Raw genomic sequence first — 19795 nt, forward strand, 5'->3', positions numbered from 1 at the left:
AGGAGAAGGTGAATTCATGGTGACCACCTGGAAGTCACCTAGCTCAGAGATTTTCTGCCCAAATTTCAATTTAAAGCACAGATTTAAGATGTTTGTAATTTATAAGGAAATAAATGGTTGTTTTTTTACAAGAACAATCTTTGCTTTCTAGATCATAGAGCTTTTTTTGTTAAGTAGCAGCTTTCAAAGTGCACCAAAGTGTTGGTTTAGGGGTACAATGTAAAGCATTCTGAACTTAATTGGCGAGTACTCATTTAAGATCAACCTGAAATGAAATACAAAAAAAAAAAAAAAGCCCATTGCCATTGAGTTGATTCTGACTCATAGTGACTCAATAGGACAGAGTAGAACTGCCCCATAGGGTTTCCAAGGAGCAGCTGGTGGATTTGAACCATTGATCTTTTGGTTAGCTGCCGAGCTTTTCACCACTGCATCACCAGGGCTCTGAAATGAAATACAGTATCCCTGAAATTAACAATATAAATCAGTGACAAAAAATGATTTAACATAAAAATTCAATTAACACAGAATATTACAGCTCTTTGTATAACAGGGCAGAGAGTATTACAGTGTCCTCAGTGTCATAACAGCTACATATGACATAAAATGTCACTTACATTTCCCAGGAGAAAAAGGCTAAACAAGCTGTCATATTAAGAGTGGTATGAGCATTGCCACTACTTTGATCCTACTGATGTATCTTATTTGAAAAAAAATCCCAATTTACTCATCATGAATTATGTATTTTCTCTAAAACAAGTTACTATAAACAGAGAGTTGTGTAATAACCAGCATTTTTCTTCCCTGATTTTCCAACTTAACAGCATCTGCCTTAGTTGCCTACATCTATGGCACCCTTCTACACTACAGTGTGGCTCCAATTCAGATCTCGTATGGCAGGAGTGTGACATAGTTTTGAAACATTCCTCTGATACTTTTAGCAATGTGAAAGATATGGTGCTCAGAGTACACTTTATAGAGAAATCTGATAGCATTTTCAATAAAGGAACTTAGAAAGTATCGCCATTGAACAAACAAATAAAAAGCATAGGAAAGAAAATGTCAAAACAGTGCCTATACCTAAAACAAACAAACAACAACAAAAAAAGGTGCCTATATCTTCTAACCTGGACAAATTGATAGCACAAACAAAAGGCTTCTAAATAACTTTTATTACTATATAAAAACAAGTCAAGAAAAAATAAATGCATATTATTCCTACAAAATTGTAAAATGTTCAGGTTATTTAATATTTTTCAATAAATGTGCTGAGATAAAAAGACAAATTTAAAGATAGAAATCTTAATAAACAATCTGAAAAGGAAATTAAGAAAACAACTCCATTTTACAATAATATCCAAAAGAATAAAATACATGGGAATAAATTTAACCAAGGAGATGAAAGACTTGTGTACTGAAAATTACAAAACATTGCTGAAAGAAATTAATGAAGACCTAAATTAATGGAAACATCTCTTGTTCATGGATTTGAAGACTTAACGTTGTCAATGTGGCAATACTCCCAAAAGCAATCCCTATCAAAATTCCAACGGTCTTTTTTGCAGAAATGGAAAGCTGATCCTCAAATTTATATGGAATTGTATGGGGCCCAGAATAGCTAAAGTTAAAAATCTTTTCTTTACACTTCTGGTCTTCAAGTACCTTGCCTATTCTTCCCTATGTGTAGCTGTAAGACAGAGCAGTTATAGTTTCCTGTTGGAGTTATCTAAAACAGGACATAGCAAGATAAAAATTCCATTAGATTGCAATAAAACTAGCATCAAGATTTACTTCTTCCTTTGTGCTTTTAGATTTGGCAGTTGACGTGGTCCACCAGTACTGCACTGGAATTTCCAACTCAGCAGGAAGAAGAGCCTAATTAACAATGAGACATACTCTTTATTCTGTCCTTTAGAATATGGCAACCACTTGTCAGTATTCCTGAAAAAGTGCAATTGGCTTCTTTGTCGTTTGATTGTAAGATCTGAGATTCTGTTTCTGAACATCACAGCTTAAATGAAGCCGTACAAGTAAAGAAAGTACTTTGGAGGGAGGGCTCAGTTTGACGTAAGGAGCAAAGGAAGCTGTACACTTTTGATGACATTAATTCAAAAAAATATATTTACTTGAGTTTCTCAATAAACCCTTTGAGAAAAAAGGCTTTAGTGTTGATTTAGATGAGTGTTAAAGCTTTCTTTTCTGAAATTAGATTATGGGGTAAGCCAAGCCAGACCATCTCTGCAGATGATATAAGCTATAATTATTTGGGGAGGTTTCAATCACTGTTTTGGAATTGATACCTGAGGCTTTCTTCTCTCCTATTCTTTTTGAGGGCTTTTTATAAGATATTTTGGAGGGAGATGTTTAGGTAGGAATTATCAGCTTTTGAAAGATAAAGGTGCAATTATCGTTAGAATATAAAGCCTATTAAAAGAAGAGTCTCAAACAGAAAGATTTTCTAGATATATTTTACTATGCATTGTTTTCATAGGGGCTGAGAAAGAAAAGAAGTTCCTATAATATCTGTAAGATTACCCTCATATTAGTCCACATGAGAGATAAAGTAAAGGGCTGGGACGAACAGTGCTCAAATACTTTGCAACGGAGCTATTCTAGTGCCAAATCCATAATTAACTTTTCATGGATAACTGCTTTTTTGGCCTATATGAAATGGAATGGCAGCCTCTATTCTCAGGGTTCAGTCATTCTTCCCCTGCCCCCGCCAAAAAAAACCCAAAAAAACCTGGGATTTTTTGCACCTTTATGTAATGAAACATCCACGTATCAAAATATATTTGTTTGGTTAGTAGCATGCGCTTACCATCGAGTTGATTCCGACTCATGATGACCTAGGGTAGGCAGGCCTACCATCTCCACAGCCAAAGCTGTTCAGCAGCTAAGATTTGAAGAACAAAAATTAAATTTGATTCGTCAGGGTCATATCCAAACCTACTCTGCCACCAGTGGCAGGGTGCCTGTGCCCTATTTCCAGGTATGGTTGGTCTTTTTCCCTTGGTTATTTGGGGCATTTGTCTTGGAAGAGAGAGCCAGAAGGTAAAGAAGCACCCCTTAATAACACCACTCTATTCCTAAAATTAAGAATTATTCAGAGGGGTCTAAGTTCGTGCAAATTAGTATAAAACAGAAAAACACAGCATAACGAAGTGGTTAGGATCATGGACTCAGGAGCCAGACTGCTAGGTTTTGAATCTCAGTTCCACCACTTACAAGCTGGGCGACCTTTGAGCAAGTACGATTATTACTCCCATTTTATAAATGAGGGATCTGACTTCTCCAAATGTCAGCTCCCCATCTATAAAATGGGGATAACAGTACCTACTTCACAGGGTTTTTCCGAGGATTAAATGAGCTTATATTTGAAAAGTGCTTAGAATAGAATATATACAAGTGCTATGCAAGTATTTTTAAAAATAAAAACAGAAACCTAAGAAAAAGTGCTCTTGGATGTTTGCAAAGAAGTTTATGCTGCTTAAACATTCAGACCTATTCTCATTCTAGGCAGGTTTGGGATTGTGGATCATAAAGTATACCAATCCCAAGGAAGCACTGGGACTAAGTTGGGTTTTGGACAATCTTCCAGGCCTGACCCAAGATTTCTTCAGTCACTCAGGGCTCAGTCACTGTTCCAAAATACCCTAATATAAAGCCTGGTCTTAGATGTGAGCACAGACCAGCTGGAGTGGTGAAGAGGGAGAAGAGGTGGGGAGAAGTGAGCTAAATTTCCAGTTATTTTCCTAAATTTTTTTCCCTGTATTTTAGTCATGATATCTGTATAGCATCATAGTCTAAACCCTGTCCTGGAGAGTCATGATCTGACTCTGAAACTTTAGTACTAGTTCTACTTAGTTTTGGAATCATTGAGCTCCTGGGAAATGACTAAATGATCAAAGCACATCATGCTGCCAGTTTACCAAATTAATCAACCGATAGACATATGTTGAGCATCTATTCTGCATGAGGCACTGGGATTCTGTGTAAGGCACTGTGACAAATGCTTTGGTCCTCAACAAGAAAAAGGTAACATGACCACAATTTATATACAGTCATCCCTCAGTATGCACAAGGAATTGGTTCCAGATCCCTGTGGACACCAAAATCCATGGATGGTCTTTTATATATGTATATATAAATGCCTTATATAAAATGTCACTGTTGTTGTTATTAGGCGCCGTTGATTCTGACTTATAGCGACCCTATGTACAATAGATTGAAATGTTGCCAGGTCCTGCACCATCCTCACAATCATTGCTATGTTTGAGCCCATTGTAGCAGCCACTGTGTCAGTCCATCTCATTGAGGATCTTCCTCTTTTTCGCTGACCTTCTACTTTACCAAGCATGATGGCTGTCTCCACGGACTAGTCCCTCCTGATAACGTGTCCGAAGCATGTGAGATGAAGTCTCACCATCCTTGCTTCTAATGAGCATTCTGGCTGTACTTCTTCTAAGACAGATTTGTTCATTCTTCTGCAAGTCCATGGTATGTATATTCAATATTCTTTGCCAACACCGTAATTCAAAGGCATCAATTCTTCTTTGGTCTTCCTTATTTTTTGGAATAAGAAAGCTTTCACGTGCATATAAGGCAACTGAAAACACCATGGCTTGGGTTAGGCACACCTGAGTCCTTAGAGTGGTATCTTTGCTTTTTAACACTTTAAAGAGATCTCTTGCAGCAGATTTGCCGAATGCAATGCATTGTCTAACTTCTTAACTGTTGCTTTCTGGGGTGTTGATTGTGAATCCAAGCAAAACTTGCATATAACCTATGCACATCCTCCTGTATACTTCACATCATCTCTAGATTACTTATAATACCTAATACAATGTAAATGCTGTGTAAATAGTTGTTATACAGGACTATACTGTTTAGGGAATAATGACAAGAAAAAAAGAAGTCTTTTTTTTCCCCAAATATTTTGAATCTACTGTTGGTTGAATCTGAAGATGTGGAACCTGTGGATATGGAGGGCCGACTGTGTTTATATTGATCATGTCGTTTCCAATTCACGTAAGTTCACAGGTCCCAATCAATACATAGTCTTTCAAGAAATCCTACTTTATGATTAAAATAAATATTGACAGTATGTAACTCAATCATCTTATGGCTAAACAGGAGATGCTAACAACGCGTAGGGCTGGTTTGTAAAAGTGGAGTTACACATGCCAACATTTTACATGGTGGATCTCTGTCCAGCATCATCAAGGGTGAAGTTTCTTTTCCTTGCTGCTACTTCATTGTTTAACTCTAAATCCGATTTGTCTGTGTTGTTGCCAGAGTTTATTGCCATGGAGCCGTCCACTCCTTCTGTAGTGCCTCCGTTGGGGTGAAGAAAGTCAGGATTTGGCTCTTTAGGACGTTTCCATTGTGGTCTGGTGACTATCCAAAAAATGAGGGCTCCGAACAGCAGAATCAGAAGGCCAAGGGTATTTGTGAAAATACCTTCCGGTGGAAATGAACTGTATGAGGGATTTTTCCTATGAAAAATAAGAGTGTGTGTTAAATTACAAATAGTGTAACAACATTCAAAGCAGTGCTGAATTTAACTGCTCAAACTGTACACTGGTAGAGCTGCAATGTAAATTCCCTTAAAGATTGATATTAAGGAGAAATTTAAGTCATACTATAAGCCACTCAATGGAATACTATGAAATTGTTTAAAAAATCATAATCATGCAATTGATGTTCATATAATATTTTAATATAGCATCTGGAACACTTGTATCACTTAAGAATTGAAAAAACATGAAAAGAATGTATGTACATTTTAATTACAATTCATATAAAAACACGCAGATCAGAAAGACTGAAAGGGAATGCAGAACTTGAGCACTGCACTTGAATCTGTTGGACTTTTTGGTCCTTCTTCCAAGCTTTTAATAATGATGATATATGCATAATAAAAAATTTTTTACAAATTGATATTTTTTATTTTAAAATTTAATATAGTTTAAAACAATATTTATATTACATTTTCCAAAGAACAAGTACTTAATATGTTATAGCTTAAGTATTACAATTAGGAAACGTATGCAACTTACAGGACAAAAAACAGTTTTTCTGTCAATCCCATAAGTGCTGTTGCAATCACTGTTCCAAAGATGAGAAGTCCAGAGTAAACGTGTATGGGCATGAGAACTGCTCGGAGAGAAAGTGGAGCATATGGAAGCAGGAAAACGAGAAAACCTAGGAGAAGCTAAACACAAAAAAAGTGCAAAAGGTTATTTAATTTTAAACTGTAATTTAATTTTAAAATTATTATAAAAGTAATATGTACAAAGTGAGAAAACCTTTCATAAAGGACCAAGGGCATAAAATGAAAAGTAAGTTACCCTAATCCACAGTTCCCCTAGCCAAAGGTAATACTTGTCACCACTTTCTCATGTTTCCTTCTGGAGAATTTCTAACCCTTTGCAAGCATAACGAAAAACAAAAAATAAAACCAAACCCATTGCCTTTGGGTCAATTCTGACTCAGTGACTCTATAGGACAGATTAGAATTGTCCCATAGGGTTTCCAAGGCTGTAAATCTTTACAGGAGCAAACGGCCACATCCTTCTCCCAGGGAGCAGCTGATGGGTTTGAACTGCGGACCTTTTGGTTAGCAGCTGAGTGCTTTAACCACTACACCACCAGTGCTCCTCGTTACTCGAGTCTCTCTATATATATGTGTGTCTGTGTATGTATAAAACCAAAGTATATATGTATATATAAAACCAAAAACCAAAGCCATTGCCACTGAGTTGATTCCAACTCATAGCGACCCTATAGGACAGAAACTGTTCCATAGGGTAGTTTTGGTTAGCAACCAAGCTCTTAACCACTGTGCCACCAGGGCTCAGTGTGTGTGTGTGTGTGTGTGTGTGTATAAAAGAAAAGGGAGCTAACTATACATATTTTTCTGCATCTTGCTATTTTCCCTTAACAGTATAACTTGGAAATCTTTTCATATCAGCACACATTTATCTAGTTAATTCTTTTTGGTGGCTGTCTAATATTCTATTTTAATTTTAAGGATGTAGCATAATTTATTTATTCAGTTCTGTATTTATAGATGTTTCTGTTTCTGTTTTTTTGTTATCACTAACAAGGCTACAGTGAACATTCTGATACTTGTTTTTTTTAATCTATTTCCTAAGGTTGCTAAGAGGAAGGAAATAAGAGTTTTTAATCATTAAAACCAAATATAAACAGGCATAATTTACTCAGTTCAACTTAAAAAGTTATGTGGAAAAAAACTGACAGTTTTGTTTCATGAAGAACAAATGAGTTCTCCAGAAAAGTTATCTCCATTTCCTTGGTAATTAAATCTCTAGTGGGATACTTCTCTGCAGTAGAGACAGCAAGATTCATATATAAACTGAAGTCATGTGTGTTATACATTCACAGTTTTTGTTTTGTTGCCCCACATTTCCTGCCTCTTAAGTATTCTCTTCAAGAAAGTAAAGATGATTTAGCGACTAATGAATTACTGAGTCTAAAAGGGCATTTTTCCTCCAAGTTTCTATTTGGTCCCTGGGTGGCGCAAACAGTTTGCGCTTGGCTACTAACCAAAAGGTTGGCGGTTTGGATCCACCCAGCAGAGCAGCAGAAGAAAGGCCTGCTGATCTTCTTCTGTGAAGATTAAAAAACAAAACAAAACTCATTGCTGTGGAGTCAGTTCTGACTCATGGCAACCCCCTGTGTTACAGAGTAGAATGGCTCCATACGGTTTTCTTCACGGAAGCAATTCGCTGGACTTTCTTCTGCAGAGTGCTGGGTGGGTTCCAACAGTCAACCCTTGGGTAGGTAGCCAATCACAAACCGCTTGTGCCACCCAGAAGCCTATGGAGTGCGGTTCTACTCTGACACACGTGGGCTTGCCATGAGTCAGAATGGACTTGATGGCAATCGTTTGTTTTGTTTTTCTTTTTAAAATCTGGAACCTACCACCTTTAAAAAACAACTACTGAATAAGAGAGAATGAGGAGAAAAGCACTAACATCACTGTTTGCCTTTTTCTGATTCAGATCAAAGGACTAATGGGGGTACCAGAAGGATAAAAAAAAAAATTTTTTTTTTTAAGGCAGGATAAAATCAGTTTATAGACAACAGTAATGAATGGAAAGAAATTAAAAATACATAATAGGCTATTTGCGTATTTTGGTTTGTACTCAATACCACAAATGCTTGAAAACAAGAGAAACGGTTCAGAGGGTGGCTCAGGATATTCCTGATTCTCCTTCAGTGAATTTAGTGAATTTGATATAAGGATTAAAGGAGCAATTCCTGAAGTACATGTTGTCCTTTCTGTAAAAAAATGTGTCTTGAGGAAGTGACTATCAGAAATTTCTGTGAATAAGTCACCGTATCTTTTTTGTGACTTACCCACAGAAAAAAAGCTTTTTTCTTTTCTCACCCACAGAAATATACATTTCCCACATCCCTGTTCTCCTGCCTTTTTTCATTCCTAAGCTTTTTACTGTTTTCTCTCACTTCCTTCATGATTTATTGTGTGTGTCTCCTGTAATCCTGTGGGGTTCAATGATTTAAGCAGGTGGGACATTAGAAATTTGCTTACAGGGCCCTTGGGCTATTCAACTCCCCTAAATCTTATTTTCACTATTAAAATTTTTTCTACCATAAGAAAATTGCTTTTAAAATTAAAGTAAAAAAGTTATTACGGAATGTTAATTTTGATTAAAAATGCTCCATGTGAACTTCTGTAAAGACTTTCCAGCGAGTGTTCTTATGTTTACTCTGTGCAGCCTCCAAACCGTCTCCCACACTGGAGCCAGAATGGTATTTTTTTAAGTGAAAATCATATCATGTAACTCATCTGCTTAACATCTTCCAGTAGCTTCCCACTATTCCCAGACTAAAGCCTAGATCCCTAACCATGTCTCACAAACCCACCGTCCATGAGGATATGGCATATGGGAACTCTTACATACTGCTGCAGGAAGATACTTGGAGTCAGTACTTCAGAAAACATGTTAGGCTGAACATGCAATTCCACTCTTAAGTACATGCCTAGAGAAACCTTGCATATGAGTACCAGGAGATGGGTACATGATTGTTCAATGCAGCAGTGTTTGTAACAGAAAACAATTTAAAATAACCCAAATAAAGAATGAATAAATTTGTGGTATGGTCATACAATGGAATGCGAAAGTAAAAATGAATGAACTACAGGTAAAGGAATCAATATGGTTGAATCAGTAGAGTGAAAAAAAAGTCTCAATAGAATACATAGTACATACATAGTATGAGATCACTTTTAAAAAATTCAATTAAAAAAAGAGCAAACCTAAACAATATATTGTTTGGACATTCATAGTATGTGGTAAAATTATAAATAAAAAGGGAACGAGAGGTCAGGAGAATGGTTACCTCTAAGGGTTGGGGTAGGTAGAGAGATGAGGGGTCAAGGAGGGTACAGGGGACATCTATGCTTTCTAAATCAGGTTGGGTGGTGGAATCATGGGAGTCCATTTCATAACCATACATATATTTTTTTTTCAAAAATGCCACAGTTAGATTTTACAAATGGTAAAAACTGTAAGCTAGAAATGCTTTACAATCCACAGATAAACGTGAGGTAAGAAGACTTTTGGGCCCTTTTTGGTTGGATCTTTTTGTCACTTGTTTCTTTCCCTCCCTCCTTCCTTCATTTATTGAAACAACCCAGACACTGGCTTCACCTGGCAGGTAAATCCTGCTTTTCCACACAGGAACTAAATCAAACCCTGACAGTGCTAAGGTCGAGAGGATCTAATCTTCAAAATCTCTCCCTTCTCTTCATACTCTGCGCTAGGTTTGTTTCTTGAGTTGGACTGAGAGTGTGAACCGACCTCACAAACTTGGGTGAATGGTCTGCACGCAATTTATACTTAGTGCCTGAAGTGCACTGGCCGTTCCAGCTGGGAACACCCCTGTGGCTGGTGTTTTGACAGCCAGTAGCAAATCAGCCTGCAGCAGTTGTGTCCAGAGTGGCTACTTCCTGTCCTCTACCCAGAAGTGGCAGCCCCTGGAAGTGCCACTAAGAGAGAATTCATCTTCACTTAAACCTATGAAATCTGACAGAAAACATCTCTGTCAAAGCATATTTTTGTGGCTCATGTATTTTTGCAACTAAGAATATGGAGGCAGGCATTTTTGTCAGTCATAACGAAGGAGCTCAGCACCTATCAAAAGTGGAGAAAGAAAGTTTAGAAATGGTTTCTTCCCAATGAGAAAGGAATTGTTCTTTAATTTCTCCCTTCCTGCACCTGGGAAATCTGTTCTGTCATTTCTAGGGAGAAGAAACACAAATAAAAAAGCTTTCTTACAACAAAGGAATAAAGCTGAAATGTAGTTAATTTTTCTTAGACTAAAACAAGAAACACACACACACACATATATAAAAAATCACACACATACATACATACACACATTTATATGCATATGTAATTTATACATAATATATACAATTTTTATGATTTATATATATTTAAACATTCAAGCAAATCAAACAAGACATATTTTAAAAATCAGTAATTCCCCAGCCAATCCCACTCCTACAATGGTAGCAGTTTAGTATATTCTCCCATACCTTTCTTGACACATCTATACATGTATTTTTTTTTACTTTCTTTCTCCAAAAATAACATTCTACTAGACACATAACTCCCCATTATCTTTTAAACTGAAGTATATATCATAGACTTCACTCGTGGGTCAGAAGCTATAACTGTAATATTCTTTTTTTAATAAGGTTACGAACCTTATGATGGAGAAATAATGCTGAGTTATCTGAGTTGGCCCCATCTAACCCCACGAGTCCTTAAAAGCAGAGGACTTTCTCTGGCTAGAGGCAGAAGAGATGTGGCAGGAGAAGTCAGAGAGTTTACAAGCATGAAATGAATTCCACACACCATTGCTGTCTCTGAGATGAAGAGGGGGCCGCTCACAAGGACTGAGAGGTTAATATCCAGCAAGGAAATGGGGACCTCAGCTCTACAACGTCAAGGAGTTAGATTCTGCCAACAACCTAAATGTGCTTGCTTAGAAGCTGATTCTTCCCCAGAGCCTCTGGACAAAAGCCCAGGCTGGCTGACACCTTGATTTCAGCCTTGTGAGACGCTGAACAGAGGAACCAGCTGAACCAACCTGCACTTCCGACCTGCGACAACGGTAAGGTAATAAATTTGTGTTGCTTTAAGCCACTAAGTTTTTGGTAATTTGTTCCGGCAATAATAGAAAAATGATAAAATACTTCATGGATTTTTTAAAGGTGTTTATTAAGTCATTTTTCCTTGTGTATTTTGCTGTTCTCTTTGTAGTTTCTAAAGTGAATACGTAGTTGGTGTATTTTAAGTTCTTTACAAAAAATAAATAAATAAAACCATTTAAACCTATATTTCTCTGAGAACCACTTTAGTTAAGACTTATAGATTTTAGAATAAGTATTCTCTTTTTTATTAATTCTTAGATATTTCTTAAATTTACATACTAAGATACATAACAGAGTATATATTGGCTTTTAGAGAATCCAGATTAAAGGGCATATCTGGTATAGAAAATCTTTCTTCAAACTTTAAAAGCATTTATCATTATTATTATTATTATAAAAGAAATACATGCATGTTACAGAAATGTTAGAAGATACAGAAATTGAAAAGAAAAATAATCTACTAGAATCCAGCCACCTAGAGATAATCAGTGTTAACATTCTGGTGTGTATCTTTTCAGATGTTCTGAGAATGGCTTGGTGTATACCTAATTCAGTAAAGGCATTTTAACTCATTTTAACTACTATGCTCAGAACTATAGACACACTCTCACAGGTAAGCTGTGTGTGAGTTTGGGTGGTTTCCCCTCTCTTCCTCAGAGATATGGCTGTCCACTAAGGATGCTCAAACATGGGCTGAGGGATCGTGGGGGAGTCGTGGAAGTAGTGGATTATAGGGAGGGTTCAGGGCTTGGACAGACCTCGGCCTGAGTGCCTGCTCTGCCACTAGCTGTGTAGCAGGAAAAGTTATTTACCTCTCTGTGCATCTTCACCATCAATAAACCACGTCATGGGTGACTAAAGGATTAACTGAATTATGTACAATGCTTCACACAGTGCACAGGCTATAGTAACCTGCATTCTGATGCAGTGCAGAGGAAATGAGAAAAAGCCAGGGTAACTGTTATGGATTGAATTATGTCCCCCAAAAATGTGTGTATTAACTTGGTTAGGTCATGTGTGGTTGTCCTCCATTTTGTGATTCTCCTATGTTTTATAAATCATAATCTCTGCCTGTGGTTAAAAAGGATTAGGGTAGGATATAACACCCTTGCTCAGGCCATGTCCCTGATCCAATGTAAAGGGAGTTTCCCTGGGGTGTGTCCTGTACCACCTTTTATTTCCCAAGAGATAAAAGGGAAGCAAGTAGAGAGTTGGGAACCTCATACCACCAAGAAAGCAGCACTGGGAGCACAGTGTATCCTTTGGACCTGAGGTTCCTGCGCTAAGATGCTTCCAGACCAATGGAAGACCGATGACAAGGAACCTCCTCCAGAGCCCAGAGAGAGAGAGAAAGCCTTCCCTTGGAGCTGGCGCCCTGAATTTGGACTTACAGCCTACTACACTGTGAGAAAATTAATATCTCTTTGTTAAAGCCATCCACTTGTGGTATCGATGTTATAGCAGCACTAGGTGACTAAGACAGTAACTGACCGCTGAAAACAGAATAGGGAGTGCAGGAAATTCCTAAGGAGATGCCAGTAAACGAAGTGGGTCTCCCAAAGCAGCCGGCAGCACCTCAGTGGTCCCTGCCCTCGTCCATCTTACTCTCTCTGGGCAGAGGGTACCCTAGTTGGAAGAAGAGGAGGAAGCTACCTCCCAGATGCGAGGTAGTGGCTGAAAACACTGAGGGAAAATTAACCTTGAGGAGAGGAGGGTGTTATGGATGCCTGAGATCTGAGCTAGGTTCAGCTGTCCAATTTGAGATATTTTCCTTTTTCCTCAGTGATCGAAAAGATCATGTTTGATACGAGGTTTTCTTAGTGCTTCCCTCCTGCCTGGCATTTTTCCATTCCCCCGACCCCACCCCCAGGCCTGGTAATGCACACTTAAATAATTAATAGAGTCCATAGAGATATTAAGTTTCCTTTAATTAAAATTCAGAAAGCCATTTAAGATAGAAATAATGGAATAACTATGTGTCCCACTACAGTTTAATTCCTTAAGAAAAAGAAAAATGACAAATAAATGTCTGGTAAAAGAACCATTTTTTTTAAGGGATGTGAGGGTTAATTTTATATGTCAACTTGGCTAGGCTATGGTGCCCAGCTGTTTGGTCAAGCACTAGTTTAGATGTTGCCATGCACAAACTGTTAAGTTGGTGATTCGAATCCACCCAGAGGCACCTTGGAAGAAAGACCAGATGATCTGCTTCCAAAAGGGCACAGTCTTGAAAGCCTTCAAGTGCAGTTCTACTCTGCACACCAGGAGTCACCAGGAGTCAGAATCAGTGGCGGCTGCTCTGGTTTTTTTGATGAAGGTATTTACAGGTGATTACACTTAGAGCAATTGACCTTTAGTAAAGCAGATCACCCTCTACAACATGGTGGGCCTCATTCATGCAGCTGAAGGCCTGAAGGGCAGACACTGAGGTTTCTGAGGGGGAAAGATTCTGCCTCAAGACAGAACACAGTTATCTTACTCGAGTTTCCAGCCTGCCTCCTGCCCTATGGATTTTGAACTCAAGACTGCTGGGCTTTCCAACCTGTTACCTGACCTATGGATTTTGGACTTGCCAGCCCCTACAATCTCATTAGCCAATTCTTTAAAATCTCTCTCTCTATGTACATATGTGTATATTCCTGGTTCGGTTTTTTCTGGAGAACTCTGACTGATGCAAGGGGTCGTACATTTTAGGATATGTTTTGGGGTTTTGTGGATTCACTCTAGTTTCTTATTCCTCCTATATTCACAGAAGAGTAAAGCTCCCAATGATGTCCCAATCTAGTAGTTGGATTATATACTGTACTAAGTAAGGAAGGGCAGTGAATCAATATATTTTATAAAGATTTTTCAACAAAATGGTTAACACCAAAAAGAATTTTTAAATTAACCTTTACCTCAGTGACCCAGAATAGCCAAATAGCAAGCCAAAACAGATTGCTCTCAAGAGTATGTGTTTTTAAAAAGTGAAGGGAAGCAATAATACCAACAACAACCAAAAAAAAAGTGTGTGGTTACACATATATATATGCATATATGTATATGGGTATATAAATATGTGTACATATGTATAACATACAGATGTATCTATATGCATATGTATGTCTTAAGCTGGAAACCCTGGTGGCATAGCGGCTAAGTGCTACGGCCACTAACTAAAGGGTTGGCAGTTTGAATCCTCCAGGCGCTCCTTGGAAACTCTATGGGGCAGTTCTACTCTTTCCTGTAGGGTTGCTATGAGTCGGAATCGACTTGACGGCACTGGGATGTCTTAGGCTGGGTTCTCTCATGAAGTAAAACTAGAGAGAGAGAGAAAGAACGAGACTTATCTCGAGGAAATGGCTCACATAGTTGTGGAAACTGGCAAGTCTCAAATCTGTGTGTCAGGTGCTAGGCTAGAGGCTTCTCCTGACTCATGTGCTTGCAGGGGCTGCTGGCTTACAGGGCTGTGGGATCTGGTGGATCCCAAATCTGCAGGTCAGGCAGCAGCTGCTGGCTCATGTCCCAAGAACCAGAGATCAAATGATGACGAGTCAGATGCAAGATTGAGAGCAAAAGCAAGTGAGCTTTCCTAGAATGTCTATATATTTTGGTTGCAGGCCACACCCCTAAGGAAAATTCTCTTGTAACTGATGGGCTGACTACATCATGGAAGTGATTACACTGTATTACTTACAGAAGAGCAATCAGTCCAGTGTCTGCCAAAGCACTGAGAATCATAACCCAATCAAGCTGACACATAACATTAACCATCACAATGTATATACAGGTATGTGTATGCATGCATATATATTCATATATGTAGTAAGTCACATAGAGGGCACAGTTACGGATCCTTTTTAGACATATCCAAACACCTTGTGAGTTTGGTTTTGTGGGTTTGGAGGCTTAGAACCGTACTCTTGTGGGACAACTTGGTCAACTGGCATAATATACTTCATAAAATTTATGTTCTACACCCTGGTTTGGTGAGTAGTGTTCAGGGTCTTAAAAGCTTGAGAGTGGCCATCTAAGATACAACTATTGGTATCTATTTGTCCAGAACAAAAGAGGATGAAGGAAACCAGAGACTCAGAGAAGAAACTAGTCTATAGGACTAACAGTCTACATGAACCACAGCCTCATCTACCCTGAGACCAGAAGAACTAGATGGTGCCCAGCTACTGCTATCGACCGTTTTGAGCAGAGCCACAATAGATGGATCCTGACAGAATGGGAGAAAAATGTGAAACAAAACTCAAATTCTCAAAAAGTCCAGACTTACTGGACCTGTTGAGATTGGAGGACTCCCTGAGACTGAGGTTACCTTGTTACTAATAACAGAGTGGCTTGTAAAGATAAAGAATATGACCCATGAGTACTATGCTCCTTTAAAAAATTACCTATATGAGACCAAATGGTTAACGATTACCCTAAAGCAAAGAGAAAGCAAAGGGGTAGGGAAAACAGATTATTGGAAACAGAATGGTACTAATGAGAATGTTGGCACATTGTGAAAAATGTAATCAATGCCACTGAATAACCTGCATATAAATTGTTAAATGGGAACCTAATCTGCTGTGTAAACTCTCACTGAAAACACAATAAAATAAAAAAAAAAAAACTGAAGGGAAGACAAAGGGATAAATAAAATAGAATGCTGAATTTTGTCATTGTACTTCAAAATCCAACGAAGAAATATAAATTCATCTCTTCACTCATAAAGTTAAACCTAGAAAATAGAAATCATAGAGAACGTGGGGAAGAAATCTATAGCTCTTGCCAATGCTAGTTTATTTAGCACATGGAACTTAAAAGTCCAAGAAATGTTAGTGTAGATGTTATGAGATGGAAACCTTCCTACAGACATTTGTCAAAATTTAAATCTCACATTCAAGCTCACAGTCTGAATTCTGCAGTTCCAGTGGCCCTTCTAGGGGAAAATACTTATAATGGAAACAAACTCATCACAAGGACTAGTAGGAATGGGATATTTCCAAGAAACTGAATGTTTAGAGAACATCTACCGTATCTGAGTTGTTTTACTTTTTCTACTTGTTTATAAATACACCGATTCACTGACCTGTAAGAAGTAAAGTATGACAGCTATCAATCCAATCCAGCTGTGCAGACTGTACATATTGGGGATATTCCCAGCATTGTGGTAATCAAAAACGGCCACCATAGCGATAATTGCAAGAATGGCAGCAACGGAGTTTAAGCCTGCATGAATGGATTTCATCAGTAGCTTGCTGCATTTCCAGGTCCATGGCAGTCTGTATACGATGATGGCTAAGGAGAGACAAAAAAGGACAGAATGTGTTTAAAAAAAAAAAAAAAGCAACACAAGACAGTTTGACATGCCAGATACTCTTTCATGAAGTCCCTTTCTCTTGGTTCTGCTTCTCTTCACTTCCCTGTGTTACTCCTGCCTCTCCGGTGGCTCTTTCTTGGGCTCTTCTGCTAGCATCTTCTTCACTTATAATTTGCTAACATGGGTGCTCCTCAGATTCATTCCTACAGCTTCTGCTCACCCTGCATTCTCTGTGAGGGTGGTCTCATTCACTCTCCCACCAAAATGCTATCCACATGGCAAGGACTCCAAAATTTTTATCTCTAGCCCAAAACTTGCCTTGTTGGCAATGGGTATGGTGCGGGTGCGGGTAGCCCAGAACTTGCTGCCTAACTCCAGACCCACATACCTAACTACTTTCTCTACATCGCCATATAGATGCCTCCCAAATATCTCAAACTGAATACATCCAAAACTAAACTCTTGATCTTATGATCTGGTTTATGCCTGTTGTCTCCTTCTTAGATGTGTGTTAGTTTTATAAGAAAAAGACAGATTAATGATAGAAATATATGCAAAATGTTTAAATAGACATTTCATAAAGGAATATATCCAAGTGGTAATAAGCATAAGAGAAGTAATCAACTCATAAATAGTCATTAGGGAAATGCAAGTTAAAGCCAAAAGAAAATATCTCTACCATCCACCTGAATGGATAAAAACAGAAAGTACTGAGTATTGGAGAGGATGTGAAGTAATCAGAGCTCTCATATTTGGCTAATGAGAGTGCAAATGAGAACAACCACTTTGGAAAACTGGCAGTATCTACTTAAGCTAAGCTTATGCATACCTTATGATCCAGCAATTCCACTCCTGAGTATATGCCCAAAAGAAATATACAATATATTCATCAAAAGACCTCTACTGGAATATTATTAGCAGCACTGTTTGTAGTAGCCCCAAAGTGGAAACTTCCCAAATGCCCATCGCCAGTAGAATAATAAATAGTGATATTTCCACACCAGAGAATATACAACAGTGAGAATGAATAATCTATAACTACACATAATGATATGGATCAACCCACAATGTCAATCCCAAGAAGCCAGGCACAAACAATTTATATAAAGTGAAAGCGCAGGCAAAATTCATCTCATGAAGGAGTATACAGCAACTGGAAGGGAACACACAGAGGATTTCAGGCTACCAGTAACATTCTCCACCACCTGTCTGTCAGTCTATCGTACTGCGGTGGCTTGCATGTTGCTGTGATGCTGGAAGATACGCCATCAGTATTTCAAATACCAGCAGGGTCACTTGTGGTGGATCGGTTTTCAGTGGAGCTTCCAGACTAAGACAGACTAGGAAGAGTGAGGCCTGGCGATCTACTTATGAAAGTTAGCCAGTGAAAACAGAATATTGTCTGAAACTTCAACTCTCTTTCTTTGGATGAGCCATCAGGAGGGACTGATCGCTGGAAAAGGGCATCATGGAAAAATCATGTTTGGTAAAGTGGAGAGCCAGTAAAATTGAGGGAAAACCTCAATAAGATGGACTGACAGCATGGCCGCAACAACGAACTCAAACATACCAACAATTATGAAGATGGCACACATCCAGGCAATGATTCATTCTGTTATACATTGGGTTGCCATCACTTGGAGCCAATTCAATAGCAACTGTAAACAAACAACACTAATATTCTGCTCCTCGATCTCAGCGTTGGTTACATAGGTGTTCAGTAAGGGATGATTCATCAAGCTATATACTTATATGTATACTTTTCTGAATGTAGATTAAACTTCAATAAAAAGGTTTTTTAAAGTGTTGTAGTTTAGACAATAGATTATATGGTCACCTTAACCTACATTCAATTAATTTTTGCTCTGAAGACAATATCCTGCTTCTACCCACTCCCTCTCATCCATGTCAGAGAAAATTTAGATATTTGGAAATGTGAGCAGATTGAAAAAAGTTTAAAGAATACAGTCATCCCTCAGTATCCATGGGGGATTGGTACCAGGACCCCGGTGAATACCAAAATCCTCGGATGCTCAAGTTCCTTCTATAAAATGGCACAGTATTTGCATGTAACTGATGCACATCCTCCTGTATACTTTAAATCATCTCTTGATTACTTATAATACCTAATACAAAGTAAATGCTGTGTAAATAGTTGTTATACTGTATTATTTAGGACATGTACAGACAAGAAAAAAGTCCATACTCAGTACAGACACAGCCATCATAGGTCCAACTACAGAGTACACGTCAGCAACAACATAACATTTTTTTCCCCCAAATATTTTCAGTTCGTGGTTGTTTGAATCTGATGCAGAACCTGTGGATATGGAGGGCCAACCGCACTTCCTTGGAAGACAGATTCAACTGTATTGGCAGTGTATCATGTATACTTCATAATTCCTAGCAAGTAGAACCCTCTCCCCACCAAAGATAATTATAATTTGAGTATATAAAACTTCGGAGCATCATTAAAATTTAAGGAATTATTTAGTCCATTTTCAGGCAGAAACATCCAAACCCACAAAAACAGATGTGACCTCAGCCTCTTTTAAGCTTTCAGCACAAAATGTCAATCTTTCAACTCTTTGATTCCACTCCAATGCTTGACACCTGTAGTGGGTTGATTAGCATCCTCCCAAAATTCATGTCCACATGGGACCTTGGAATGTGACCTTATTTGGAAATAGGGTCTTTGCAGATGTCGTCATTTAGGATGGGGTCATACTGGATTAGACCAAACCTGTTGCTGTTGAGTCGATTCTGTCTCATAGTGACTCATAGAACTCACTGACTCATAGAACCCACCAGCTACTCCACAGGAGAAAAGACCTGGCAGTCTGCTCCCATAAATATTACAGCCTAGGAAACCCTATGGGGCAGTTCTACTCTGTCCTATAGGGTTACTATGAGTCAGAATCGACTTGACAGCACAAGTTATGGACTGAATTGCATCCCCCAAAAATGTGTGTCAACTTGGCTAGGCCATGATTCCCAGTATTGTGTGACTGTCCTCCATTTTGTGATCTGATGTAATTTTCCTATGTGTTGCAAATCCTAACCTCAGCCTGTGATTAATGAGACAAGATTAGGTTAAGTTAAAGAGGTTAGGGTGGAATGCAACACCCTTACTCAGGTCACAGCCCTGATCCAATTGATGTAAGGGGAGTTTCCCTGAGGGGTAGCCTGTATCACCTTTTATCTTATAAGAGGTTAAAAGGAGAGAGAAGTGAGCAGAGAGAGAGGGACTTCATACCACCAACAAAGAAGATCTGGGAGTGGAGTAT

The 19795-nt window shown here is 38.4% G+C and overlaps 1 protein-coding gene across 2 annotated transcripts in view; it reads right to left on the reverse strand.

The window, feature by feature from the left end:
• Window positions 1-1154: 1154 nt before the first annotated feature.
• The window catches only part of LOC100665001 (plasma membrane ascorbate-dependent reductase CYBRD1), a 29727-nt gene continuing 11086 nt past the window's right edge, over window positions 1155-19795 (reverse strand). The window contains exons 2-4 of one of the 2 annotated variants that reach the window (XM_003405790.4): window positions 16278-16486; window positions 6063-6217; window positions 1155-5498 (exon numbers count right to left, since the gene is read on the reverse strand). In XM_003405790.4, the coding sequence (XP_003405838.1) occupies window positions 5195-5498; window positions 6063-6217; window positions 16278-16486 (668 nt within the window). In that variant the 3' untranslated portion in view covers window positions 1155-5194. The remainder of the gene's footprint in view (window positions 5499-6062; window positions 6218-16277; window positions 16487-19795) is intronic. The other variant, XM_003405791.4, reaches the window with a different exon arrangement.

This window comes from Loxodonta africana, chromosome 6 (genome assembly GCF_030014295.1).
Source record: "Loxodonta africana isolate mLoxAfr1 chromosome 6, mLoxAfr1.hap2, whole genome shotgun sequence".
NCBI lineage: Eukaryota > Metazoa > Chordata > Mammalia > Proboscidea > Elephantidae > Loxodonta > Loxodonta africana.